Below are 27971 nucleotides of genomic sequence, written 5' to 3'. Positions count from 1 at the left end.
CCGTCGACACGCGACGCGCCAACCTGTCGCGAAAAACTCGGGACTCTTTGTCGTCCACAACTCACTGTGATGTATATGGCTGTGCTTTATGGATTGTTTTTTTTTCTTTCTATTCTTTTTTTTTTTGCCTTTATACAGCAGTCGGGTTGGCTTGCAGGCTTTTTTAAAAAAAAAATTTAAGTCTGTGTGTGCGTGTGTGTTACTCTACGTGCGGCGCCCCCCTCTGTCTGGTGAAAGGACTTGAGGCTCTGTGCTGATTGGATCCCTGGTGTTTGTGGCGTCAGAGCGCACGAGTCCAGCATTGCTCTGCTTAAAGCAACTGCGAGTGGCATCCCGACATTCAAGACGAAAAAAAAAAAAATTCCTCCGTCCGCCTCCCCTCTTTACGTCACCACTTTAAAACAGTGCAGCACAAGCACACAGATCCCAACACGCGCACACACACCTTGTTTCTTTTTGTCAACCGTCTCCATCCTTATTCTGATCTTCTTTTTTGTGTAAATACTGTAAAATGCATTTTGATATCATTGACATGTTTTGATATTTTCAAATCATGACAGCAGTCAGTCGGTAAAACGTGCTGATTTTTTCGGGGCAACTGTGTGCGTTTGTCCTGTAAAGTTTCTCCTCTTCTTCTCCTCCTCCTCGTCCTCCTCAGAAGCGATAAACAAGTGATGAGAAATAAACTGGAGCTGCTATGGACTTTTTACGCTATTTCTTCTCATCACAGACGCGCACACACAGACACACACAGACGTCTGAGCTGTAGCATGAAGCCGTCTGAAGGACAAAGGAGGATTTTTACAGTGTGTTTGAGTGCATTTTTAGCCAACTGTCACTCGCATCTTCAACACCAACAATCCCGTTTCTGCGTCCGCATGCCCTCCCTCTGTCGCTCATGTTGGGGGAACTTGTTAGACAGCCAAAGAGCAGCAAAATAAAAAAAACGAGCAAATCTTTCCACAGCTTTTCCACAGGGACTTTGACAAAAAAAATGGGGGCGGGGGAGGGGGGCGCGCAAGAAGAGGTCAGTTTCAAAATAAAAGTCTCAGAAACGGCTTCCACTCTCCCGACACACCTCAGACAGGAAGCAGGAAGTCAATCCAACACACCAGGGACCAGAGGACAGACTTTACTATGAAGGATTTTTTTTTTTGGTTTTGTTTTGTTTTTAACCTATTTAAAATTTCAAAAAAAGAAAAAAAAAGTGGGGCAAAGGGGTGGGAGACTTTTTTTTTTTTGGAGAAGAGAAGCAATTGGTTCTTGCTGAGCTGCAGAGAGGAGGAGAAGGAGAAGGAGTGTAGGAGCAGGCGTTTCCTCCCCCGTACTTTTGAAATGCTGTTGAATAAAAATGCAGTTGAACTTCTCTCTCTTTCTGTCCTGTAAAGTAAATCTGTCACAACGTTGATCATTTCTGTATTTCTATCGTGCTGATGTATAATACTGTAACATTCAGTGGTCGGGAGGGTTTAGAGAGAAAGTTTTCCCCCCTTTTATTTTTTTTTTGTTTTCGAGGGATATTTGCTTTTTGTTGAGTTCCTCATTGTTTTTCCTCTTGATGACAAAGCAGTATTGAATATGAGGCAGTCTGACCTTGGGGAGTTGCTTTGTATCTCATGTTTAGGTAGTTTCAGATCCTAAATGTCTCGTGTAGTTAAACAAAAAAGAAAAAAGAAAAAAAAAGAGGTTCCTTCTTCGTATGTTTCTTTATATTGTAAAATTTCTTTAGGAAAAAAAAGTTGCTTATTGGGAAATTAAAGGTGGGAAAACTGCATTGATAATAAATGTAATTTTTTTGTTTTGTTTTGTTTTAATTTTCATCAAGTTGTCAGTCGTTTTTGCCTGTGTCCCCCTTGTTGTAGATACATATTAAAAACAAATAAAATGACTTCACTCCTTTTGCCATGAAGATGTTTTTCTTTATTCATTTTTATTTTATTTTAAAAAACTGTCTTGTAACTGCTCTTCTGCCAGTTAATTACAGTCCAGCTGTAAAAGACTTTATCTTGCGTTGCTTACAATACGTTTACATTTAGGCAATACATAATCAGTCTTTCTTGATCTCACTTGTATACTTGGTGCATTACTGAGTGTGGTTGTTCTCGTTTTGTGTTGTTTTGAAGCAGCTGCTGCCGGACAGATGTGTACGAGGCTGGGAGGGGGGGAAAAAAATCTCAATATACCCACTAGAATAATCTAGACTACGCCACTGGGTGGAGGGGTGACCTGGAGGGAGGGGAGGGTGTTCCTGCGGAGGTGGGAGGGGGGAGGAGACTCACCCCTCGGCGGGAGTGTCAGACCCCCAGGTGTTAAACCCTTCCGGCGGGCCAAACTCCCGGAGGTCACGTGACCCGGGTCTGTGAGGGAGCCGAGCGACTGAGAGATCCGGGGCAGGGACACCCCCTGGAAGCTCCCCGTCTCCTCCCCCAACCTGGAGGGTCTTCTTGCATCCCCTCCTCCCTGGTCATCCTCCCCTCCCCACCCCTCAGTCTGTCGGTTCAGACAGGCCCGGTTGGGGACGGCGGGCCACGGCTCAGACAACACCCTCTGCCTGCGTGGTGGGCGGCCATGAAGGGGGAGTGGAGTCGACCCGCCGCTGCTGCTGCTGCTGCTGCTGCTGCTGCTGCTGTGGCCGCTGCCGCTTCCTCTTTGGCCTGCTGGAGAAAGAAACATGGACCCGACTTCACCTTTGCTGAACTGTCCCACGGCCCCAGCCGATGAGCTCTCAGCGCCACCTAGTGATGTGAGAAGTAAGTTCAGTTTGTTATTGTAAGATACCAATCATTTGTATTTGTACATTTTTCAGCCAGATTTGTCAGCCAAATCAAGTTGTTGTTCAAATTTTCAGCCAGTAGAGTTTAAATGATTTTTTTTTAAATCTGACTCCTCATTCTTCTGGGTATCTCACAGGCACAATTCCTGTCTAGTAGGAGGGGATATACAAAAAAAGGAGAGAATTGTGAATGTAATTTGGGGGTGACACAGATCAAAAAGTTTGAGAACTACTGATATGGAGACACTTCTCATCACTGTCTGACTTTTAGTCCCTGTGTGGTGAAAGAAATGTTGGAAATCTTTTCCAAAAAGAAAATAAAACAAACAAGTCATCTGATTACCAACAGCAGGAATCTGCTTCCTTTGTCTGGACTTGCCTTTGTACTGTGATCACCCCCCCCCCCCCCCCCGGCCCCCAATTCAGCGCAATTGTCGAAGCTAAAGCAACACAAACAATGTGGGAAATATTCCACAAACCCAGAGTGACCGATCACTTCATTCAATGATGTTACCCTGTAAAAACAAATGGTTTCAGGATTTTTTTTCACACAGTTGTTCTGTTTGGTTTGAAAGAGGCAGCGGCCGCTCACCGGGGCCTCGGAAGTTGAAGATGTTTCCTCCCTCCGGGGAGTTCGGGGAGCCCGTCTTGAGGACGATGTCTGAGGGGGACATGCAGGACACTGGCGAGGTGTTGGGGGAGGGCAGGTAGCGTCGGGTCAACGGGCCTCTGGCGGCGCCCGTCTCTGTGGCGATGATGATGATTTCACGGCCTTTGGCCTTGCAGGCATCCAGCAACACCTGCAGCACACAGTGCAAAGAACTGATGATGGGACCTTTAACCATTTTGGGGTTTTATTTTATGACAGAACAAACTTAGCAGGAACAGGATTAGTATTAACATCAGTGTCAACAGAAAATAAACGTTTTTAACGTCACAGGCAGCCTCGCACTATTATGTGCACTGTCCTTGCTGACCTTCAGGGTGGGCTGGTCCTGTGCATCGATGGCGTAGACCAGCGCTGAGGCTCCAGACTGGTCCTCCATGGTGGGGTCGGCTCCTGCAGCTAGCAGCATGGACGCCACCTGGGGGCCAGCTCGCTCCATGCAGGCGTACATCAGGGCAGTGCGACCAGCCCGGTCCTGAGCGTTTGGATCTGCCTGGACAAAGGAAGAAGTTTCCCTCCCATTACCAGCTGATTTAGATGACAGTGAGGTTGCATGGATGGTTCAATCAGTCACTTTCCATGTTATCCAGACGTCATGCTTATAAATTGTTTCCCCTGACCTGAAATGTTCACAAAACAGAGGCAGAGCAGGGCCACGTGAGAAACTTTTTTTTTTATAGTCCTGTTTCCATCTCCTGTTCCATTCATTACACTTCGGAAACACATCTAAAACAACATACTTTCTAACTTGGGTCACTGATTTGCTGGCAAATTACTTCCACATTACCCACAGCAGCCCGACCTTGTTGTGAAGCAAGAATGTGAGGAGTCTCAGGGTCCCGCGGCCGGCCGGTTCCCCTCTCAAGGCCTTGCAGGCAGCCAGCAGAGGCGTCTCTCCTGCGGGGCCGCGGCGGTTGACCTGAGCGCCTCCTTCCACCAGCAGGCGCACCAGACGCAGCTTTCCCGAGGAAGCTGCGCCGATGAGGGGGCTGCAGTCTGAGAGTGGGTCCCCCATGGCCTGATGGCTGCAGGAGGGTGCGTCTGTGTCTACCGCATGCAAACACTGGTGGCATGTGGAGGTCTTGGCAGCTCAGCCCCAATCATAGTTCAGTGATAATGTGCAGTTCCTTGTCAATCTGACCCATAGAATAGAAATAATGGTGTGCAAATAAATAAGTCATTTGTTGTTTTTGATGTTTAGCGGTTCAGCCTGAGAAAAAAACATATGTTTAAAGTGATTCATGCATGAATACACATGTACAGGTAACAAAATGAACACGAGACTTACCTCGGTGCTTGCTTTCAGCCGTCCTTTGCATCTTTCCACACATGTCTCGGGCCAGCTCAGACTAAGAGTTCGCCCTTACAGAGTCCAAACCAATCTGTTTCACCCTCGCGCTGCAAAGTGCAGAGTATGAAGCCAGAGGGCATGCGCTGTCCTCTCTCCGTGACTCCTCCGTCCACTGGTCTGCATCAGAAGTTAAAAAGCGGGGTTTGAGCTGAAAATGTCAACTGCTGCAGACGCAGTGCTACAAAGAGCCAAAGGTCCTTTGATATGAGTCGGCTTTGAACAGTCCTCATCTGCCTTGTGACCACCAACTGTGTTCAAACGCAGAGGTTGACACACCAACATGCACGCACACGCGCGCGCACACACAAAATCCGGAACAGATCAATATTTTGGGCTCGTGCAGAAAAGTGTTGGCTGTCCCTATTACAAAAGGCTTATTATTGGCTAATTAAACTGGTTCTTTATTTTTTGTAGTGCCTTTACACAACTAGAAACTCACCTTTTTTGTCTGAATTTGTCTGAACAATTAATGGGGCAATTAATTGGGCCTTTAAATAATTCACAATCACAAGCAGGCAGTGACTTTCTCAGAGCACAAGAGCTAAAGCCGACTTTGTTTAACTCTGGGAAAAACTGGAACAAAATGCCAAACACGGTCACACATTTTGTCTTTGTGCTTGATGAAGATGAAAATCCTCGAGTCAGAATGTTTAGTTGGCATTTTAACAGGTACAATGAATATAGTTGAATGATCAAAACTCAGTTAAATATTGTATTATTACTGTTGTTATTGTGGTTGAAGCTGATTTATTTTTCATTTATTGATTTGTTTTTGGCCCTGCGATGAACTGGCGACTTGTCCAGGGTGTCACCCTGCCTTCGCCCTAAGACAGCTGGGTTAAGCTCCAGCAGACCCGCCCCCCTCCCCCCCTGACCCTGAATAGGAATAAGCGGGTATAGAAGATGAATGAATGAATGAATCATTTGTTTTTTTTTGCGTTTGAACCTTCAATTTATTGGAAGATCACGTACATTTCATTTGTGGTGGTCATGTGATGGACTTCTGGAATTATTGCTTAAAATATAACATTAACCGTGTCCTCAGGTGACCCATCTGAGTGGTTTGTTTTACCATTTCAGCAGAAAAGTTGAACAATCAACCTCCTCAAAGGATTATCCCATTTTGGAAAACAAAATTACAAAAACAAAACTGAAAAACGGAATTTCCAGGAAGAAAACAAAGTCCCGGACGAGCGGAGATACGAGCGTTGAAAAAGAAAGACAGAAAGAAAGAAAAAAATAATAAAAATAAAAAAAATTGCGTAAGCCACTACGTCGAGCTGTATTTACGCGTGCTCGCCAATCAGCGCTCTCCCTCGCCCTGTCGTCATGACGTAATGCGATCTACTCCAGAAGAGCGCGCAGCAGCGGCGGCGGCGGCGGAGTAACAGCGGCAGCAGCAGCAGCGGCCACACGGAAACACAGCGTCTCCCCCTCCGCGCCTGCTTCCGCCGCGGTCCCCTCCTCCTCCTCCTCCTCCTCGTCCTCCTCCGCCGCCGGTAGTCGGACTCCGGCCAATGTTTCTGTCTCGCCGCGGGACTTGTTCGCTCCGTGTCGGGCCCGGAGGGAGGCCTCTGCGGGCGCTATGTCGACACTGAAGGAGGGCCAGTGCTACGGGCTGTCCGGCGGCAGCCCGAGTAGCCGCGGCGTGTCGGTGCTCCATGTCAAACTGACAGACAGCGCGGCGAGGGCCATCAGTTCCTTTCAGCAAGGCAAGGTAAGGCGGCCACCGCTCCCTAAAAACCGCGCAAAACCACTCACGCGCGCACACCCGGGATTTGCCTCCACTGCTGCTGCTGCTGCTGCTGCTTACAAGGAGCGACTCCTGAAGCAAAGTGGCGCAATAACGAGGCGGGTTGGCGGGTTGGGTTTTCCCGGTTTAACTCGAGGCGGTGTGTGTCACTCCGCGGGCTTGTTGTGAGGTGGGGGTGGGTTAGTTGAAGCCCTGATACTGGAATACATGTTGCATAATAGAGACCCCCTCCTGCTCCTCTTCCTGCTCCTCTTCCTCCTCCCCTTTCTCTCCCTCTCTCTCTCTCTTTCTGTGTGATGATGATGATGGCGATGGCGATGCTTGTTGCAAGCTGCTGGCAAATATGGTGAATGTTAAGTGTTTGGAGTGGATGGGAGAAGGAGAGCGGAGCAGGCAGCTGGAATGAAGACGAAGCTCCCTCGCAGCTTGTGGTCCTTTCAGATTTATGTTTTTTCTTATTTATTTTTAGATCAGTCATCCAAACCTTTGACACAGTAGTTGATCACAAATGAATCACTCAGCAGGAAGTCTGAGCAGCCGCCTTGCGCACTTCCTCAAACCAGTCATTCCTCCTTGTAACCCAACGAGGGAAACTCCTCTTTCTCTCTCTCTTTCACACACACACACACACACACACACACACACACACACACACACACACACACACACACACACACACACACACAGATGAGAGGCGTAAAACTACGCTTGAGGTTGCAACACTGGGAGGAGAGGGAAATTGCATGTTGTGCTGAGTCCCGACATGCACAGGTCGGCCTCTTATTCATAAACACGAGTTGGCCTGATCAGAGATAAAACGCACACGCTGACACACACGCACACGCATGCACACACTTGCAATCCTGTCCCTCTCTGCTCCCATCAACAGGTGGACTCATAGCTCCCCGCTCCCAGCAGAAAAGGTCAATTAGATTCCAGTGATGGCGTTCTTTCCATCTGGGCTGCCAAAAAAAAATAGAAAAGAGAGAAAAACCCACAAAGAGCGCGTCACCCCGAGTCGTCATCTCTGGACTTTCCTTACGGGGCTAATTTGCCTGCCGCCTGCCTGACATGGCAGGCTGTTATTTCTCACTGACTGTGGCGTGACAGGCTGCTGTATCGCAGCAGCAGCAGCAGGTCGTGATGACCTTAGCTGTGGCACCCCTTGAAGTCAGATCAAATTTATTTCAAAGGGCTGGTTGTGCGTGAAAGTGCAGGGATGGAGTGGGTGACGGCTAGCAGGAAGTACAGCGATAGCTAGCGGCTTCATTAGAACGACCAGGAATTAAATCGTCTTGATAAGCTGTTTAATTGCAGAGCTTCAAGAACTTCGAGAGCTTTCACCCACCCTCGTCCACGTGTTTGTTGCTTCTTTTTCTTAATTATTCATAGATTTTGTCAATGCATTTTTGGCCTTTAGGCAACGTGTTGACAAACTTTTTAGGTCGCTCAAAACTAAAAACTCCTTCCAGGTTGAAGATTTTGTGTTCTCAGTGGGCATACCAAATTTTTTTTCTACTGGCCTGTCAGTTTAGTTTATTTCCGAAGTATATTTTTAGTGCAGTGACAGACATGACAAACCCAGTGCAAAGTGCCAAAGTATCAGCCTGCGCTTGCAGTTGAATGCAGGCGAGATTATTTTGACGGGCCGTCGGCGCATAACTGGGATTCATATTTTGTAAAAAAAAACAAACAAAAACGCAGAGGCTGAAAAGATGCATAAAAGTTTTCCTACTCGTGGGTTAACAAAACCTCAATCTTAATCAATCTTAGCCAGTCAAAATATGACGGGACCAATCAGTGCCCTTTGGGAAGAAGGAGGCGGGACCTGCAGCCAGGAATTATGTCAAAGCAGGAAGTAATGTGAGCAGTTTGATCAGAAGTATCTGTAAAAGTACGCCGGCATTGTTCATCTCTGAGTGTGCTTCTCACAAATCATGCACAAAAAAAAAAAAATCTAAAACAAAAGCATATCAAGACAGCGCTGCACGTGTGTGCGTGTCTGTGCGCCTTTTACACAAAATCAACAACATGGTCTCCTTTTTTATCTCCCCTCACCAGGGCCAATCTTCGCACCCCACCATCTGTTTCAATGGCAACCAGGGGGTAAGAGAACCCGGCCGACACTCTCTGCAGTATCAACCACCGCCGCATTCTTTCCGCGCGCCGCGGCCAAAACACCTCCTGATCGGGACCGTGTTGTTGTTGTTGTCGTTGTCGTCGCTGCAGAGAATCACCGTCCCCTGCTCGGAGAAGCAGCAGGAGCTGAGGATTTTCACCTTCAGCGTGACCAACGTGGCGCGAGACAATCCGCACGGCAGCTTCGACTGCGTCCAGCAGCTCAGCACCAGGTAACCAAAACGAGCCTCAAACAGACTTTGTCAGCCAATGCGGTAGCAAGTTGGAGGATTGCTGGAAGGTGATTGGATTAGAGCAGGGGCGGGCCGCAGTGGGCTCTATAATTTGACTGAGGGGCTGGAAATCTGCTGCAGCAGGTGGATGGAGTAGTTTTGGGGAGCCACCTCATAGGAGAAAAAAAATGTATCATGGGATGTGGTAGAAAACTTGCATTAATGATAATTGGAAATGGAAAAAAAAGCAAAGTTACAACAATGTATGTGTCTTTGAAGCTCCACGGTATTCAGCTCTTTATTGAAATGACACTGAAAACGTTGATAAAATACAGCTATTTTATTACTTATTTAGTATTAATATCATTTCTTTAACTTAGGCAGGCCGGGTTCAAACCCCCCCCCCCCCCTGCCTGGATTAGAGTGACACAGTCCTGGCCAGATGGCGTCTTTCGCTCCGTCTCGTTTCATGAGCTGCGTCGCTGAAGAGTCCTCAGTGCTTCTTGTAAATGTCACAGGGGCCGAATTCTGGGTCGCTGAGATCCAGCAGAGATGTGACAGGAAAAAAAAACCCCAGAGATCTTGGAATGCTTTTCCAAGGCCTTTCAGTCACCTGAGGGGGATAATGAAGCGTCAGATGACAGGCGGGCGTGGCGCCTCGGTCACCCGAGTTCAGCACGCAGACCTTTTTTTTCTTTCCTTTTTTTTTAAACCAGTTTAAGCTGAACATGAATGTGAAGGCAGTGTCAAGTGACCGATTGTCATTTTCACTCTTCTTCCTCTCCCTCCTCCTCCTCCTCCTCCTCTCCAGAGCTGCGGAGGAGCTGTCCTGCCTCGGCATGATTCAGAAGAAGATGACGGTCAACGCCACGGATGACTCATACGACAAAGCTCGCCAGAGCATGGCCCAGGCCGAGGAGGAGACTCGCAGCCGGGGGGCCATTGTCATCAAGCACGGAGGGCGCTACCAAGGTAGAGAGAGAGAGAGAGAGAGAGAGAGGGATGACCCCAGGATGAGTGCGGGCAGCCGCGTGGCTCCAGTCCAGCTGGAAAAACACACAGCCGGCCATGCACCATGTGACCGCCCGGTCGTGTCCTCCACTGTGTGCTTTCGCTTAGTCAACATGCTGATGATTTAGCTTTTACTTGTGTGTGCGTGTGTGTTTCTGACTTCTGACCGCAGAACCACTTCCTCCCCCACACATCCTTTAGCATCCGTCATGAAGATATAGTTAACGCAACACACACACAGGCGCTGGCAGGCTGCGACAGTTCCAATGCTTTCTCAGTTCAGAGGAAGCTGCTAGAGAGAGAATTACAAAGCGGCTTCCTCTTTATTGCATCTGTGTTGTAGTTTCCTAAATTAAACGGCAACGCTTTCCACTCTCTCGTTTCTGCTTGTGTGTGTGTGTGTGTGTGTGTGTGTGTGTGCGTGCTGTGGTTGTTTCTGAAGCGGTGAAACCAGTGCAGGATCCTCTTCCTGCGGCTGTCTGCCCTCTGGAGCTGCAAGCAGTGCTGGGAGGTTCCCGCTCGCTCGCTCTCTCTCTCCGCTCTTCTCCTCTTCAAGGCACCTTTGCTTCTTTTCCTCGCTCCTCTTTTCGGGAAATGTGCGCCGAGCCACACTTTTCCGGTCACCTGCCCTTTGTGATGTCACAAAGTGTGGATTCCTCACCGACTACCAGCTCGGTGTTGGGTCTGCCCCCCTGGAACCAGCTTGCACCCTCTGTGTTCATGTCACCTTCCGAATGTGGAGAGAATAAACAAGAGTTCCAGCAGAGTTCTAGGTTTTTTTTGGGGGGGGGGGGGGGGGTTGTAAACAAAGGGCTAAAATGCTGTTTTCTAGAGTGCTAATTAGTAATAGCTTGCAGCTGCTTCTCTGCCATCCGAAATGAAAGATCTGCGATGTCAGACGACACCGGCGTTTCTCAGCGGGTGGGTCATGACCCACTTTTGGGTCGCACAGCTGTTTTAATTGGGTCATGGCTTCATGGGCAGTTTTCCATTTTTTTTTGAAGTGATTTTAAAATATATATATTTATTAGTGAAAATGCCGGGCTTTTATTTTGCAGGACTCACATTTCAATTCAATTTACCACCGGCCTACACGGCACCTTCAGACTGTCCCGCTGCAGACTGTTTATTTATTTGCACGCTCATTTAGCAGAGCTGCATCTTCACCTCCAGGATCTTTCCCCTTCGCAGGCAAGAAGGTGACCGTCCGACCGCCGGCGCCGGCGCTGGCGGGTCTGACCAAGCCCCGCCCCCCCCCGTCGCGGCCCCTCCTCAGCAACGTGAAGAGGCCGACGGGTCTGTCCAAGCCCAAGCGCGGCGCCTTCGCCTCGGGCCGGAAGAACTCGGCCGAGGTGCTGGAGCGGCCGCTGAGCGAGAGGGTCTGCCACCTGCTGGCCCTGCGGCCCTACAGGAGGCCCGAGCTCATCCTGCGGCTGCAGAGGGACGGCCTGGTGGCGGCAGACAAGGACACCTTGGACTCGGTGCTGCTGGAGGTGATTAACTAACCGCCCATTTCTCAGCGCAACACCGGCTGGGGGCTCCTGGACAGATGCCACGACAGGTTTTTGCAGGATGGAATGCGGTACTTTTCATTTCTCAGCTCGCTAGCTTACTCATCAGAGGTGCGTCTGTGTCTGTGTCTGTGTGCAGGTCGGCCAGGTGAACAGCCGAGACAACACGTTTGTCCTGAAGGACGGCCTGTATAAGGAGCTGAAGAAAGACTGGCCCGGCTACACGTCAGGAGACCAGCAGCTCCTCAAACGGATCCTTGTCAGGTAGCGCAGCAAAGGAACTCCACACGTTTTTGAATAAATCTCATTTTACTCAGAGAGTGATGAATGTCATTTTTTCCCCTACCCTTTCTTTCGTTTGCGCAACTTTTCAGAAAGTGTGTCTTAAAACACGCAGTTCTGGAAATAAGTGATGTCACAATAGGATGTGATGTGTCCATGACACATTTCATTTCCCAACTGCGTGAAACCCACAAATGTCACATTTATCAGGCCACCAACACAGACACTAATGCAGCAGGAGAGCCTGGTCAGCAAATAAGATCCAGAATTTATTCTAAAGTAAGGTTTTGTTTTGTTTGTGTTTTTCCAGTGCGGACGTTTAGTCGTCATCTCTCTTTTGTGCTCCCTGAGAAACCTGCTGCTCCCCCTGTAGGAACGTGAAGTAGCAGCAGCAGAAAAGAAACTCACAAACTGTACAATTTCTTTGTGAATTTCTTGAGTTTTCTTCTTTGATCATTTTGTCTATTAACTTAACTCAATAGATTACACCACAGTGGTGTTGTGGCTGGACTGATTTTCAGTTCGGAACCCGACAGACCCTGGGCTCTGTGTTGCACTTTTTTATTTTAGAATCATCAGAATTGTCTTTTTTTTTTTTTTTTTCAAATCTTGTCGTCTCCTCATTGTTGCAGGCGGCTGTTTCAGCCCCAGCAGAACCTGCTGACCGTCCCAGAGGCCCAGGTCAGTCCGCTACGAGACACTCCCAACTCGTCCCCTGCACACCGTCCCAAGCCCTCCCTGCAGGAGGACTACACCGACCCCCTGGCCAGCAAGAAGCCCCGGATATCCCATTTCTCAAACAAAGCGCCGGCCGAGCCGCCCAGAGTCAAACCGTCCAAGCAGGGGAGCCACAGAGACACGACGGGAGACGACGGCCAGAGGAACTCCCTGGACCCGCAGAGGCTTTTCGACTCCCTGTCTGCCGTGTGCCAGCGGGACGCCGAGGCGGCCAAAAGGCTGGAACCGGCTCCCGGCGATCCAGAGGAACCCGAGGCTTCGGCGGAGCAACCGCAGGCCAACTGCGAGCGACCGTCACTGCAGACTCCTCCCGGGGCCAACAGGCGCACCGTCAAGAGGAAGAAGAGCAAACACAAACACAAAGACCAGGTGAGACTCAGACGTTTCTTTTGGCTTTTTTTCAATGTATTTATTTTAGGTGGTGTAGTGATCAGTGTGGTAATCACAACTAGATAATAGACGAGGCATAATGTGCTTTTTTTTTTAAATCGCATTTTAATTGCAAGCCTTTTGTCCCTTCCAGCCTCCCGTAGTCAGGTCCTCAAGCTGTAGCGTTATGTTTCCACACTGCTAATGTTCAGTTTCAGTTTCGGTTTATTCTTTATTTAGACGGGACAGTGTACCTTCATGGAAAAGTTCACAATACAGAGTACTCCATACATTGTAAATATAGCGGAGTTAGCTTGCCGCTAAATTACATCCGTAGTCCCCAATAAATAAGGATAAAATTAAACATTCAGTCATATTTATCACAAAACAACAAGGACATGCAATGTGTCATCGCAGGGATACCATATTGCCATTGACGCAGGACAAACACAGACAGGATGCACGTGTACAATGTCATCTCAGAGATAACAAAAGTCACAGACATCACATTTAATGCACAGACAGGAACCATTTATGCGACGGCTACTCTGCTTAGCTGTGTTTATTTTGACACAGACGCAGCCTTGTTTATGCCCCTGCGATTGCGGCCACAGCACCTACAGACATGCAAATTAAAATGCCAATAATTGTGGTTCACTATTGAAATTCAGATCTTAATCGTGATTAAAAAAAATTGTTTGACAGCCCTATATATAGATTTTTTTCAATACCACGGTTTCACAAATCCTGTTGTGTTTTATCCGTCCAGGACAAGGACAAGGACAAGGACAAGGACAAGGACAAGGACAGGTGGAGAGACCACAAGGAGCAGAGGAAAGATCAGAGTTCAGAGGATGCAAACAGCAAAACAGGTGAGCTTGTGGCTTTGCTTCTGTGAAACTGAGATCTCAAGACTCAATTCCATCTTGCAAATCTAAATTGAATAAATAAATAAAAGATATAAAATGTAAGTGGTTTTTTTTTTGTTTGTTTTTTTTGAAGTATTTGTTTTTGTGTATTTTTTCAGAACCAAGTGAAGCGCTGTTTGCCACCGAGGTGCCTGAAGGGGGCGGTGACGCGGCGGCGGACTATCTGCTGTGAGTACGTCGCAGTCGGTGTGTGTTTTGCAGTTGCGGCGAGTCGCCGTGCCAATCGTTGGTTTGTGCTCCCCGTTCAGGACGTACGCGCGGATATGCAGCCCCGAGCGGAGGCAGAGCTACAAGCAGGACTTCAACAGGGAGTACAGCGAGTACAGGGACCTGCACGCTCGCATCGACGGCGTGACGCGGCAGTTCATGGAGCTGGACACGCAGATCAAGCAGCTGCACCACGGATCTCACAAGTACAAGGTGAGAACATCGACGGATGGAGGCCGACGAGTCGCTGTGAAGAGCGTGAATGAACGTGTCGATGAAGAGTTTTATTGTTTACTCTCCTGTGTTGCTGCCGCTGAGGCCGTCGTGTCCTTTCCGTTCTGTTTGACTTTTTTCTGATTCTGTTCTGTTTTTTTTTTTTTTCTGTTTTTTCAGACGGTTCACAATCAAATTGTACAAGAGTATCGCAAGATTAAAAAGGTAAAAAAGCCTCATCATCACAACGTATGATGTGAAAACTCTCCTGTTTTTTGATCGCCGCACGCTAAAGTCTTTTTTGCTTGTCGTCGTCCCCCCCCCCCCCCCCCCCCGTGGTCTCTGTTCAGTCCAATCCCAACTACAACCAGGAGAAGAGTCGCTGTGAGTATCTCCACAACAAGCTCGCACACATCAAGAAGCTCATATCGGAGTACGACCAGCAGCAGCTCCGCGCCGGGGATTCGGGGGCGCCAACTGAACTTTTTCGCTCAAGAGACCAACGTTCACTCGCGGCAAAAATGGACGTTAGCGCTGCCGACCTGGAAATCTATACAAGTGCCAGACCTTCTGGGAAGAAGCAGCCATGAGAGATTAAACGTGAGAGATTTTCGTACAAACCTATATGGGATATTTTCTTAAAAACATAAAAAAAAAAATATGGTTTGACAAAGGACAGGAGACGAAGCCCTGAGGTGCTAAACCTGAAAACATTTGTACATTCTCATTTCCGTGACATGTTATAGCATTTCTTTTCTCCATTTTTTTTTTTTAAACAAAAGTGGGTGTTTACATTAAATGTTTGTCATTAAAACTGGATGCATGAATTCACCGCGCGCTGTACATTTGGCAAACGGCAAATGTCCCTGCGGCAGACGTGCGCACCCAGACAAAGCTCTCTGTCGCCATCGTTTCCTGACAGTGTTTCCAGCGTCTGACGGTGAGATAAACTCTTCATTTTCCACCAGTGTTTCCTCCTTTGTGTGACTCTCCTGGGACCAAGAAGACTGTTGTGCTGAAATTATGCCGTCACAAAGTTGCATTCAGGGAATCTACAGCATGAGCTGGAGTAAAAGTGTCGAACCTTGACGGTATTATCATTCTACAGAGTGCAGATGGTTTGTTACTGTAGGCTGAGCCTGTGCAGAAAATAAACTTTTGTTGCTTGCTGTGTACAGATGCATGAATACATCTTAAGTTTTGTTAGATTTAAATAAAAATCTTTTTTTTTTCCAAGTGCAGTGGATTTATTTGGTGTGTGAACCTCTTGCGTACACTCTCCAAAAATGCAAGAAAAAGAAGTGATAAAGAATGATTACTCTGTTTAGGTCATAAACACTTTGTTCTCATGGAGGTTCAACTTGTTTCATGTTAGATTATTATAAGACAATCATCTAATTTTCGAGAAAAGTTACAAAATACAAAATTATAAAAAAAAACAAACAAAAACAAAACAAAAGGTCTATATTCACTTCTTTGGCGTAGGATATGAAATAAGCATGTCTGCGAGTTACGCCCAAATCTGAGACGTTATCTTGTTTCATGTTGGGCTATCACAGTAATACTCATCTCAGTAGAACAAAACAAACAAACAAACAAACAAACGAAATACGTCATTGGACACACTGAATATGCATCTAGCGCTGCGCTAGCCAGCTCCACTTCACCGGTGGTGTGGCTCCTTGAAACCGGTGTTGCTCTGTCGTTGCGACACCTTACTCGCGAGGCGAATAGCTGTAAACTACCAACATGCCGAAGGAAGGACGTAACTGCCCTTGAACTTTGTGACAGTTCCTGGCGAGATATGACCCAAACGAAGACTCGCTGGCGGAGAGTGCGGGCTGCCGAGTGAGCGCAAACACGGTCGGTAAGAATTGAAGTTACCGTCTACTCTACCGTGTGCTAGCTAGGCTAAGCTAACCCCAGCAGGGGACTCGCTGTGTTTATGCCTAATACTATGTCGTGGTGTCGTTGGCTCGATTATTCCAACACATTTGCAATTGCGTTGATGTTAGCTGCTGAATTTCCATGTGAGACTGTCAACAGGTCAAATTTGAAACGTGCAGGTTCGAAGCTGAGCTTTAATTTATTAGTCAGACAAGTAAGATTAGTGGACAAGTAAGACATGCTTCTTTTCTTTTTTTCTATACACAGTGAAGAATAATGTGCTTGCTATGTAGTTGAAGCCACAATTTAACCTGCAATGAATGTAAAATATATTTTGGACAGAGCTTAAAAGCTCTCTTCTTGTGCTCAGTTTGTCTTCTGTCTGCAGCCACTGTTGCGCCCTGCACACTGTCACTCCAGTCATGGTGATGATCCTCCAAAGGGCTGCCAGCCTGAGGGCAGTGCTCCAGTGCCTGAGGCCACACTGCACCTTCTCCCGTGCAGCCACACTCAGGCTCTCCACCGTGAGCCCCTGCAGAGAAGTTCTTCCCGGCACCTCGTGGCACCCCGGACTCACCCCGAGGAAGCTGCACACCGGAGCCGACGGCTCCAAGGTGTCTTCCGCCGGGGTTCCGGCCAGGCTGCCCTTCTCCACAGTGACAGAGGAGGATGTGGCCTTCTTCAGGAAGACGCTGCCCGGGAGAACCATCACTGACCCGGACCTGTTGGAGTCCTGCAACGTGGACTGGCTCAAGTCAGCGAGAGGTGAACTTAAATGACTCCCGCTTAAAAACTCCGGTCCTTTTCTCAAGAGTGATGTTTCTTCTTGTGCACCTCTGTCGTCCAGGTTCCAGTGAAGTGTTGCTGAGACCTCAAACAACAGAGGAAGTCTCCCAGATTCTCAGGTAAAGAACTAGTAGGGTGTGTGTGTGTGTGTGTGTGTGTGTACAGAAAAAGTGACGGTGTGATTGTAACACAGTGAAAGTTGTTTTGTGTTTTCCTCCTGCAGGTACTGTAATGATCGCAACCTGGCTGTAAACACTCAGGGGGGAAACACGGGGCTGGTTGGCGGCAGCGTGCCAGTTTACGACGAGATCGTCCTCTCCACCGCCCTCATGAACAAGATCCACACTTTTAACAGTACATCAGGTGAGGTTGCGTCAGTGCCGTCGCTAAATAAAATAAAAGTATTGCGTACCCACGTCACGTGTGCTTCACCGCGTCATCTTTCAGGTATCCTGACCTGCCAGGCTGGCTGCATCCTGGAGGAGCTGTCGGGCTTCCTGGAGGAGAGGGACCACATGATGCCGCTGGACCTGGGCGCTAAAGGGAGCTGCCACATCGGGGGCAACGTGGCCACCAACGCGGGCGGACTGCGGCTGCTGCGGTACGGCTCCTTACATGGCACCGTGCTCGGCCTGGAAGTGGTGAGTGACGTGTACTGGGTTTGTTGTCGTTTAGTTTAATTTCAAATCGCAAAGTCGACGCGACACTGCGTGCTTTTAGTGTCATTTATGTGTGAAAGGTCTCAATTTCTGCACATTTTTCAAATATTAATGACTCATCCCGGCCTCTTGTAACGCTTTAGTTTATTTTCAATTCGCAGTAAAGCACGTTTTCTACATAGACCATGATATTTTTTTTGAGGTGGGTCACCAAAACACTCCATCCATCTGCTCCTGTTCCGGCTCCTCTCTCAAATTTTATAACTCATTGTGGCCCTCTTGAGTAAAATTTGCTAAACCCTTTATAGAGCTGGGAAAAAAAACCAAACCACCAAATTTAGCTCTGTGTTTACAGCCTCCACCAAAAAAAAAGTGTCAGGAAGAAGACAAAAACAGACGCCAGCTCGTCTCAGTTGGCGTCACGCCCCTCCTGCTGGCGGTGTTGTGTATCGCTGCTCCATGGATCGTGTTCGCTTCGTCCCCAGGTTCTGGCAGACGGCCGGGTGCTGGACTGTTTGTCCACGCTGCGCAAAGACAACACAGGCTACGACCTCAAGCAGCTGTTCATCGGCTCGGAGGGAACTCTGGGCGTCGTCACGGCCGTGTCCATCCTGTGTCCTCGCAGACCCAGCTCCGTCAACGTGGTTTTCCTGGGTAGGACTCCCTTCTGGCTCCGTCCGCCGGGGACCATTCTCCGCTTGAGCGCGAGAAGTGTGTGAAAGAGTGCATCCATGTTCCAGGGTGCGAGACCTTCGAGCAACTGCTGAAGACGTTCGGGCTGAGCAGAGGCATGCTGGGAGAAATCATGTCGGCCTACGAGTTCCTGGACAGCGAGTGCATGAGGCTGCTGAACGCTCACCTCAAGCTGCCGAACCCCATTTCAGGTAGAGCCGCGCAACACCAGCCGCACGGCCACACACACGCTGCCACTCGTGTCGCTCCCTCAGCGGAGTCACGCCCGCCGCTGTGCCTCTCCGGCAGATTGTCCCTTCTACATCGTCATCGAGACGTCCGGATCCGACGCCGCGCACGACGGAGAGAAGCTCCACAACTTCCTGGACGCTGCGATGACGTCATCGCTGGTCACTGACGGGACCGTGGCGACCGAAGAGTCAAAAATTAAGGTGTTGTTTCTCTTCTTGCCAAAGAGGGAGCGCGTGTTTGCACAGCTTTCATCAACTGACGACTTCATTCAGGAAAAGAATGAAAGGCCCAGCGTGTCACATTTTGGAACGTTTCTGCATAAAATCTCATTTGAAGATGATTTTTTTCTCTTGTGGCCACGTGTGCTGCCACGTTTCCACACGAGCCAACAATGTGGATCTGCATAGCCGCTGTACATTGTCATCACCTAGCGCTCTGAAATTACTGACGTCTGACGGTCGGAGGGTATTTTTCCGTCTCTTAGGCTCTCTGGTCGATGCGCGAACGCATCACAGAGGCGCTGACGCACGACGGCTACACCTACAAGTACGACGTGTCACTTCCTGTGGAGCAGCTCTACCAGCTGGTGACCGACATGAGGGAGCACCTGGCTGGCCGGGCCAAGAGCGTGGTGGGATACGGACACGTGGGTAAGACCTGGACCCGCAGGCAGACAGACAGAGAAGGGTTAATATCTGTTGTTCTTCAAGTCATTGTTCTTCTTGTTGCTTTTGTTGAACGTGGACGTCCAGGAGATGGGAACCTCCACCTGAACATCACCTCACCTGCCAAAGACCCCTCTCTCCTCGCCGCCATCGAGCCCTTTGTGTACGAGTGGACAGCCAAGTGCAGCGGCAGCATCAGTGCCGAGCACGGACTCGGCCTGAGGAAGAGGAACTACATCTACTACAGCAAAGCTCGGCCGGCCGTGGCTCTGATGGGTGACATCAAGGCCATGTTGGACCCAAAGGGCATCCTCAACCCCTACAAGACGTTACCGGACAACCTGAGAGGATGAGAGGTGGACGGGGAAAAAAACCACGCTGCTGCAGAAATGGAGGTTCCATCAGGGTTCGGGTTCAGCCCGTTTGTCATTCTGGACATTCACCAGCAGGAGGCAGTCTTTCAAAACTCACACACTGAACTGTTACTTCACACTTGCTGCATTTACACGTGTGTGACTTTTTGATAAATGGCTTTTGCACACCGAATGCATTTCATGTGCGCAGAGAAATAATAAATTCCACAACTACTGCTTGGGTCTTTTCACACGGAATTAGCCGTTCTTTTAGCCGTTCTTTCACCTCCTTGATATGTGTATCAGAGCAGAGGTTGTAAAACCTCTCCCCGCCATGGCCCACCTTAGAAAATAAGAGTCGTGTCGTGTGACTCCTGTTCCGTCCCAATCACGTAATTAATAGTAACATTGAAGTGTTACTCAATAACGCCCCGTAGAGCAAATTCAAAACACTGGTTGCACAGAAATCTGCAACTTTTAATGCTAAAGCTGCTCCTGTGAAATCATTCGTAAAATTGACAGTTTAAATGCTGTGACTTCATTTTGAAACTGCTTCCAAAGTATTACGCCCCACTGAGAACGAGTGCATTTAGTGTTTTATTACATATAAAAAAAAGACAAAGCAACATTTCCTTTCCCCAAACAAAACCCAGGCATTTGATCAGAAAGTCATGTGCAACCACAAACCTCAACAACTTCACCTGCTGAAAATGAAATTTGAATAGAACTAATCCAGGATGGGATTGTCGTCATGTTTCCACTCTGGCGGTCTGGCGTCTTCCTCAGGAAGTCACCCGACATCCTGTGAGCGGACACGAGGACGCGCCAATGATGCTTTCTGAGTAAGACGGCAGAAACATCCAAGAAAAAAACAAAACAAAACAAAAACAAGGTACGCAACATCTCAACACCTGTTCCGATTCCAAAAAATTAGGTGCACCTCAAACCCCCAAACCCTCCATCCACAGTGTTTGTAACATTTGTGTCTCGTCGTCTTATTGAGAGATACACACTATTGCCGCTACGCAGGACATGACAGTCGCACCAGAAACCCCCCCCCCAGTAAGTGTCCCGGGGTGAGCCGCCTCCTATGTTCACCTCCTACTAGTGCTCAGTTACAACAACGTGGGTGCAGGGATTCCTTTCAGAACAAATCCTATAGTAGGTGTACAGACAGTCGCACGCTGCCCCTCACACGTCCTCAGTAGTGTCAGAGTTGTGGAGCTTTCAAATATAAATATCACAACAGTTTAAAAAGGTTGAAAAAAAAAATAAAAATAAAATAATAATATACAAATCAATTTGATCCTATTGGCTCTTTTCCTTTCGTCAGTAACCAGGTGTGGTAGCGATCATCATCGGCGTGTACCCATACAGCTCGATGACTCGACTGGGAAAAAAAACAACAAAAAGGTCACGCCGGCTCCTCAGAGACGAGAACCAATCAGAGGAGGAGGCTTCAAGTTTAGATACATATACGAACCATCAAACTAAAAAAAAAAAAAAGGCTCGCGAGGACCAGAATATTCAGCCGACAGCCGAGTTCACACTCGGTAACAGTCTGTAGTTGCTCGTGTCCTCAAAGTTCAAACGTCAGTGTGAGATGGATGGAAGGCAACGGCAGTGAGGAGGATGAGGCTCGGAACGACCTTCTCACTCGGCCCCCCCTTTATTTCCTCGTGTTCTCTTAACTAACGCCGGGCTCTTCGCAAACGGAGCCGATCCCCGTCATCAGACAGTTGCCTCCAAAAATAATAAAGAAAGAAAGAAAGAAAAAAGTTTCTTTTTTTTTTTTTTTTAAATCTTCTTCTCACGACTCTTTGCCCTTCTCCAGAGAGCTGTGAATCTTGTCCAGCGTCTTCTTGATGCGCAGGGCCGTCAGCCTCGCAGAGGGGTTCTGGTACCAGCACTCTTTCATCAGCTTCACCAGGGCTGAGAGAGTCTGCGAGGAACAGAGGGACAGGAAGTTGAAAAAGAAGAGGGGGAGAGAGAGAGAGAGAGAGAGAATTCTGGGATCAATGTGGCTGCCGGAGCCCTGTGATGTTCAAGGGCTCTGAGAGGCTCCTCTCTGTGAGAAAACGTCTCAGTGGAGTTCGCTGGACTTCTCCACCAAATCCAAAAAAATGCTCATGAAATAGTTGCGGGGAGTCTGCGAAACTGTCTGAGACGGACAGGAAGGAGATCAACAGCTTCCTGTACTTCTGACAAAAAGTTTTCCTTTTGTACCAGGAGGTGCAGCGACTCCACGTCTCGCATTGTGCAAAATTCCCTTCGTCCCCGTTTTCTGCTGATAATGTGTCTTCACTTTTTTAATATCAACCATGAAGACCTTTTCCATCTTAACGACACCTCTAGCATGCTGTTCTTCCACACTCTCTTAGAAGAATTGTCAAGCATTACTGTCGGTATTACTGACAGGTGCTAAACAAGTTCTGCACAACCACACGTCTGAGCTGACGTCTCTCTCTGTAGCCACGTTAGCATTCACCCCCCTTCCCTCCCCCCCAGAGCAACGCAGGCTTCCTGCGTGCGTGCACGCAGCAGGTCAGGAACGCTCACCGGGTCGGAGAACCAGCGGTTCGGAATGAAAGGCCTCTGCTGCTCCACGCACACCACCTTCCTCATGTCCTCAAAACTGGGGTCGTTTGGCACCTGGTCGTAAAAGGGAGGCTTGTACTCCTCCACGATACCTGTGCGCGCGCGCACACACACACACACACACACACACACACACACACACACACACACACACACACACACACACACACACACACACACACACACACACACACACACACAGCATTAAACAACAGGTTTAGACGCTCAACAGTTTCACTGACTCGTTTCACCATTGAACTCCATTCCAACCTGCTGCATGAAATCATTCACTAGAACGCACTAAGAACACTACTAGTGCACGAACATTGGCAAGGATGAGCTCAACACATCTGGGAGCATCTTAGCGTTGAATGAAAATCATTTCCAATGAGGAGTTCGGGCTGGGCGATAAAATCCCCATCTTTTTCTCTGAAAACTCGATTTTTCGATTTCGATCTCGTTATATATGCTACAAAAAAACGGAACAAGTGCGCGTTGGATACGACTTCGGAAAAATTATTTACCAGGTAGTGGTGAGGGCAGCAAACAGAATCACTTCCTGGTTTTAACACCTGCTGTGGCTCGTGCAGATGCGAGTAAACGTAGGTAGCCAGTGAACAGCTTTCTGGGGGGTGGGGGGGGCCTGCGGTACCCAAGAGACGCCAAGCCGGAAGCATGAAAGAGGAAAATCGATTTTCAGATTTTCCTCTATTTGACATCGACTAAAAATAAATCTGCATCGATTTAAAATCGATTAATCGCACGGCCCTACGTCGAATTGAAAGTAATTCCAAGAATTCCAAGCGTGCAAAATTCTGTGTGAACACACTGGCAGTAGGCTGTTCTAAAGAGCCTTAAAAAATTGTAAACAGTGACACTTTAATTACTTTCATGATTTAGCACACACAACCAAATGTGATTATGATACAAAGCTTTGTTTTAGAGAGGTTTACTTTTTTTTTTAATTTTTCAAGCAATCTTAAAGTATTCAACTTCTTGTTCACTCTCTGCAATTCCATGCAATCAGACGTTCGAGGCGACAACCGTCAAAGCCATCCCATAATGTGTTCGGCACATCTTGACTGATTTTCCTGCGCTGTCCTCAGAGCAGTCCAGCAGATTATTTAATTTAGCTGGTTATCATGGAGTTCAATGCAGAAGCGAGTCGGTGACCCCAAGCTTTTGAACGTGTGAGTGTGTGTGTGTGTGTGTGTGTGTGTGTGTGTGTGTGTGTGTGTGTGTGTGTGTGTGTGAGACGCCACTCACCGTTGCTGTACGTGCGCCTGGCGATCTCCCACAGCACCAGGCCGAAGGCCCAGATGTCCACCCTCTTGTAGGCGTCGAAGCAGTCGGTCTGGATGGTCTCGTCCAGAACCTCCGGCGCCATGTAGCGCTTGGTGCCCACTTTGGGATTGTTGCCCACATCCAGCAGGTTGTCGGCCTGCGAGTGAGTCACAGCCAGGCCTGCCGTGCAAACAGGGGGACGGCCAGTGAGATTCGATCGCGGCGGCGCACGGCGGGGTTGGAAACTGATTTTCTTAGGGTGCGCTGCTCAGTCTCTGTCCGTGAAGCCCCACAGTATTTAGCTCTTTATTGAAAATACTCTTAAGACACTGAAAGAATGTTTTTTTCTTACTTCCTTCCTATCAATATAGTTTCTTAAAGCTTAGGGGGCTGCATCTGACCACAGACTGACTGTTCTAAGAGCAACTGACCCAGGTCTGCGATGCAGCAGCGCAGCTCCTTGGTGACCAGGATGTTCTTGCTCTTCAGGTCCCGGTGCGCGATGGCCGGCTTCCCCTCGGTGCCGAAGATCTCCGTGTGCAGGTGCACCAGGCCGCACGCCACCGACGCCGCCATGGCCAAGCCCTCCGTCGTCTCCACCGCCACCCGCTGCAAGTAGTCGTACAGCGAGCCGTTCTCGTGGTAGTGGGTGATGAGCCACAGCTGCGTGCTGGAGTTGCGGGACGTCATGTCGGACGCCATGAAGCCTGAGCGGTTGGAGGAGAAACGTCACGGACGATCAGGCTTCTTTTATCTCGGTGGGAGTTTAATAAAAATGTGTCGTCCTGACACGAGTTGGCTCTCTTGTCTCGTTTGGCTGGTGTATGAATAGAAGCGAGCTGTGATTGGCTGCGACGACGAGCTCTGCGACTGCGCCGGGGCGTGAGCTGCACTCACCCAGAATGTTGTCGTGTCTCAGCAGCACCGTGTTGTAGATCTCGGTCTCTCTGAACCACGACTTTTCGTCCCTCGACGAGAAGATTTTCACCGCCACGTTCTCGCCCTGCCACTGGCCGCGCCACACCTCGCCATACCTGCCTTTGCCTGCAGGAGAGAGACGGCATTTTTCTTTGATTGAAAACGGGTCACAATGTGGTCCAGAAGAGGAAAGACTGCGAGAGGCCCACCGGCTTAAAGCCACAAAAACAAATAAGTTGCGAGTCAACAATAACATTTTTTTAAAAAAAGTGCCGTAACTTTGCACACAGACAGAACATTGAAGGCTGCTGGTGCTGACAGCATCAAGTCAGCCGAGAGTTCATCAGCAACACGTCAGCAGCAGAGACCGGATTTCATAAAAATTTACCATCATTAGGATTTGGGGAAGTTTTTTGTTACAATTTCTGCTGTTCCTATAAATTTGTAATGCAAAATTCCCATTAAAAGACTTTTATTGAAACTCGACTGGTGACACATACGTACCTACGCACTCCATCAGACTGATCTGCCTGGCAACAGTCCTCTGGACGAGGAAGGGGAGACCCGAACCACTTCCCGACGTACACGAGTGGTCCAGCAGGTCCTGGAAACAGATGCGTGCCTCATATTAACAGTAGATCACCATATACTTAAAAAAAATATACAAAAGCCAAAGCATTAAAAGACTTGATGTCAACGATGAGGTTTCTCCAGCGGGGGGTGGGGGGGGGGGTTTCCATCCTTACGGCTAATGTGCTGTCTCCCACGTTGGAGGTGATGAGGCCATCGACGGTTCCCTGCTCGGTGTCGAACTCCTGCAGCCGCTGCAGACGGCCGTGGTGGAGCCGCTTGCAGGCCAGAACCGAGACCACGGACAGCACCGCCAGAACCACCACCGGGCCGAGGATGAACAGCGCCAGGGTCTCCACGCGGTACTGGACGGGCTCTTCTTCTGGGACTGAGAGACGACAGGAACCAGAGCAGGTGAGGCTCAGACTTTGACTGTGTGAAAGCTTCAGTTTTCTGACAGGTTTTCTGGTTTGCCTTGATTGTTGTCTAGGCTGGAGTCAAACAGCGTTTATGAAGCCCGAGACTGAGGTGTAGAAAGACGGTAGAGAATCTCACAGCTCTGAAACAAGAACCGGAGCAGTCACCTGTCGGAAGCCGAGACATCAGCTGACTCTTGGTGGCGTTGCTGTTGCACATGTCCTGGGAGCAGCAGTCAATGGCCTGATGGAAGGATGGAGGGGTGGAGCACTGAAGGTGGATGTTATCCTCCCCCTTAAGGCAGCCGCGCTCAAACACGGCCTGGTCGCTGATGACTTTGACGGAGGAGAAGCACCGCGAGCCGTGGCACTGCGTGGCTGGGAGGCATTTGGTACACAGACAGGCCAGCTGTCCATCTGGCGAAGGAGACAGGATTCCATCATCAGTTCAGCCTGCACCCAGTTTCACTCACGCTAGCAAGCCTCTGCTCTGCAAAGGCTTGACAGTTATTGTAGAAACAGCAACAAACAAACAACAACAACTAAAGAGTTTTTCCTCTTGGCTGCATTGTGTAAAAATGGTTCACTATGGAGAGGTTGTTCAAAACTACTTACTCCCACTCTGTGGAGAAAAAAACTTATCTTACAAAAGTAATGATTATTAAAAGGAAATTTATATAAATCTTTACAAAATAGTCAATAATAATAATAATAAAAAATCATCTCCAGCCACAAAACAACACATTCTAGAATGAAGCAGTCGAGGTGGGTTGCATGTTGGACATAATTTAAGACTCCATATTAAGCAAACGGTGACGGTGTCCAATCAGAAGTTATCATTGAGGAGTAAACACGCTGCTTTCTTTTTTACTATGAATTGGAGAAAGGTATACAGGTTTTTTTTTTTTTAATGGTTAATTGAATAAAGTTACTTTAGTGGTGTCCAGGATAAAAACAAAAAACAAAAACAGTCCAATGATTTGTAAAGGGTTTGATATACGAACTTAGAGAAGACAGCAAGCCCAGACTAAAACCGACTACAGATCAGGGACAAAGAGAAGCCGTACCTGAGTCCTCGGCTGCCGTCAGGCGAGCCTGCAGCAGGAGCAGCAGGAGGACGTGGACGCTACAACGATCCATGTCTCAGTGCACTGACACAAGGGAGAGAAGAAGAGCCCGTTCACATCAGCACACTTCTCCAGAGAGGATAATTACATTCGAGCCTAGCTACGGTTGACATGATCTCTGCCACGGTTCCAGACAAGTGTTTCCATGCAAAAGCTTTATTTACACTTTGAACTACATTCAACAATGCACCACAATTTAATAATGTTAAATAATGATATCAGCCCGGTAAAAGTTTACCATGCCGTTCCTCTTGCAGCTATTGATTTGAGCGCTAATTGCCACTAATTGCTTTGCTGGGGCGGCTCGTCTGCACGCTAACAATATTGACCAGGGCTAATGATAACCATGTCGCCATCAAGCTAGGTCCATAAATATCACTTGGTCTGGACATGACGTTGCAATTATGAAAACTAATAAGGGCAACGGCTACTTCTCCTTCCTAACCCTCACGGACCGTGAGGCTGTTTGTTTGCTGAAGCTAACAGGCCATTTACTGGAGGTTTTATTGTCCGGGCAGTGGCGCCACCGCGGCGCCACTCAGACTAGCCGCTGCCCCGCTGGCGCTACTGCTACTACAACTGCTGCCGCTGCTGCTGCTACTACAACAACTGCTGCCGCTGCTGCTTCTGCTGCTGCTACACCTACTACTGCTACAACTGCTGCCGCTTGTACTACTGCTACTATTACTGCCGCTGCTGCTGCAGCTTCTACCGCTACTGTTAGCCCATAAGCTAACTAGCAACACAGCACAATAGGAGAGCCACACTGACAAACCCAGGGGAACACTGACAAAAGCGCAACGCGATTTAAAACGCCAACGTACCTGGCACAGGAAAGAGCAGTCTAACTCATTCTGCGACGTCCTGGTGTTTTTATACAGAGTGTTTTCTAACATCGCACAGTCGTGTTTTTCAATGCAAAGCAGCGGGCGGACCACAGTCCTGCCCACCCACCACCAGCCGTCTCACACTACACTAGCAAGCCACGCGTGACGTCATCAAAACATTGTCATCCAGGTGCATTGTGGGGTACAGGAGTTTCCCACTACAGTTATTATTATTATTTTTTTGGAATATTTGATTTACTGACATCATCTTTATATTACAATTCACCTTCTTGGAACAATCCTTTCGTTTCTGGGCTTGTTAGTGCCATAGAAACGGGTACAGAAAATAACACACGAGCAATAATAATAGCAGAGAGATCGGAGGTTATATTTTATACTTAAAGGTAGGCGCATGCGTGGTACAGGTCACTGAGGTCGCCGGACAAAAGATCACGAGATAAAAATGTAGGAAGGAATAAGCTAAGATGAAAAGGCAGAAATTATTTATTTCAATTACGCCAAAGACACGCAAAGTGTGAAATCTGAAATTTCACTATAATACCCTACAAAAAACAAAAACAAAACACCAACAACATGAAACCTCCCTGTGTTAACGAACTTGTGCTTCTGTGGGTAACAGTCTTGACATCCAGTCGCCTCAGGATGTCGCCATACCGAATTGTACGTCCATCTTCAAGCCAACCAGCAGGGGGCACACCAGCACCATCAATGGGCTGTCATCGTGTTTTGTTTTGGTTTTTTTTAATTGGAGTTTATCGCGTGGATTTTCCAACATAAAGAC

General features: G+C 48.4%; 4 protein-coding genes across 6 annotated transcripts; 2 read left to right on the top strand and 2 right to left on the bottom strand.

The window, feature by feature from the left end:
* Positions 1 to 1790: 1790 nt before the first annotated feature.
* Positions 1791 to 5140, bottom strand: LOC142883125 (ankyrin repeat domain-containing protein 34B). The gene is made up of 5 exons (XM_076017769.1): positions 4729 to 5140; positions 4243 to 4576; positions 3751 to 3933; positions 3366 to 3573; positions 1791 to 2657 (listed from the first exon to the last, which is right to left on the bottom strand). Exons 2-5 carry the CDS (start codon positions 4453 to 4455, stop codon positions 2197 to 2199), a joined length of 1065 nt encoding a protein of 354 aa, XP_075873884.1. The 5' UTR covers positions 4456 to 4576; positions 4729 to 5140; the 3' UTR covers positions 1791 to 2196.
* A 1093-nt stretch (positions 5141 to 6233) lies between these two features.
* LOC142883123 (RNA polymerase II elongation factor ELL-like) lies at positions 6234 to 15391 on the top strand. 2 transcript variants are annotated; one of them, XM_076017765.1, is made up of 12 exons: positions 6234 to 6508; positions 8606 to 8650; positions 8774 to 8895; positions 9707 to 9867; positions 11098 to 11399; positions 11557 to 11681; positions 12332 to 12806; positions 13588 to 13678; positions 13834 to 13903; positions 13984 to 14155; positions 14336 to 14380; positions 14506 to 15391. In XM_076017765.1, exons 1-12 carry the CDS (start codon positions 6377 to 6379, stop codon positions 14743 to 14745), a joined length of 1980 nt encoding a protein of 659 aa, XP_075873880.1. In that variant the 5' UTR covers positions 6234 to 6376; the 3' UTR covers positions 14746 to 15391. The 2 variants fall into 2 exon arrangements, with proteins under 2 accessions (XP_075873880.1, XP_075873879.1); XM_076017764.1 differs by having other exon boundaries at positions 13576 to 13678.
* A 456-nt stretch (positions 15392 to 15847) lies between these two features.
* d2hgdh (D-2-hydroxyglutarate dehydrogenase) lies at positions 15848 to 19682 on the top strand. Of its 2 annotated transcripts, none has more exons than XM_076017760.1 (10): positions 15848 to 16018; positions 16463 to 16807; positions 16890 to 16947; positions 17052 to 17191; positions 17276 to 17469; positions 17973 to 18141; positions 18228 to 18371; positions 18469 to 18611; positions 18896 to 19061; positions 19164 to 19682. In XM_076017760.1, exons 2-10 carry the CDS (start codon positions 16465 to 16467, stop codon positions 19427 to 19429), a joined length of 1623 nt encoding a protein of 540 aa, XP_075873875.1. In that variant the 5' UTR covers positions 15848 to 16018; positions 16463 to 16464; the 3' UTR covers positions 19430 to 19682. The 2 variants fall into 2 exon arrangements, with proteins under 2 accessions (XP_075873875.1, XP_075873874.1); XM_076017759.1 differs by having other exon boundaries at positions 16413 to 16807.
* Positions 19683 to 20062: 380 nt separating this feature from the next.
* Positions 20063 to 27321, bottom strand: acvr1l (activin A receptor, type 1 like). The gene is made up of 10 exons (XM_076017761.1): positions 27167 to 27321; positions 26283 to 26366; positions 25384 to 25632; positions 24976 to 25187; positions 24734 to 24833; positions 24209 to 24355; positions 23743 to 24018; positions 23294 to 23491; positions 21989 to 22119; positions 20063 to 21371 (listed from the first exon to the last, which is right to left on the bottom strand). The coding sequence occupies exons 2-10, from the start codon at positions 26353 to 26355 to the stop codon at positions 21240 to 21242; spliced, it is 1518 nt and encodes a 505-aa protein (XP_075873876.1). The 5' UTR covers positions 26356 to 26366; positions 27167 to 27321; the 3' UTR covers positions 20063 to 21239.
* Positions 27322 to 27971: the final 650 nt, after the last annotated feature.

The sequence above is a fragment of the Nelusetta ayraudi genome, unplaced genomic scaffold (genome assembly GCF_046127955.1).
Source record: "Nelusetta ayraudi isolate G7.1 ecotype Tasmania unplaced genomic scaffold, CSIRO-AGI_Nayr_v1 ptg000007l, whole genome shotgun sequence".
Lineage (NCBI taxonomy): Eukaryota > Metazoa > Chordata > Actinopteri > Tetraodontiformes > Monacanthidae > Nelusetta > Nelusetta ayraudi.
Note: the sequence above shows the minus strand (reverse complement) of the source record. Positions and strands in the feature narration are given on the sequence as shown.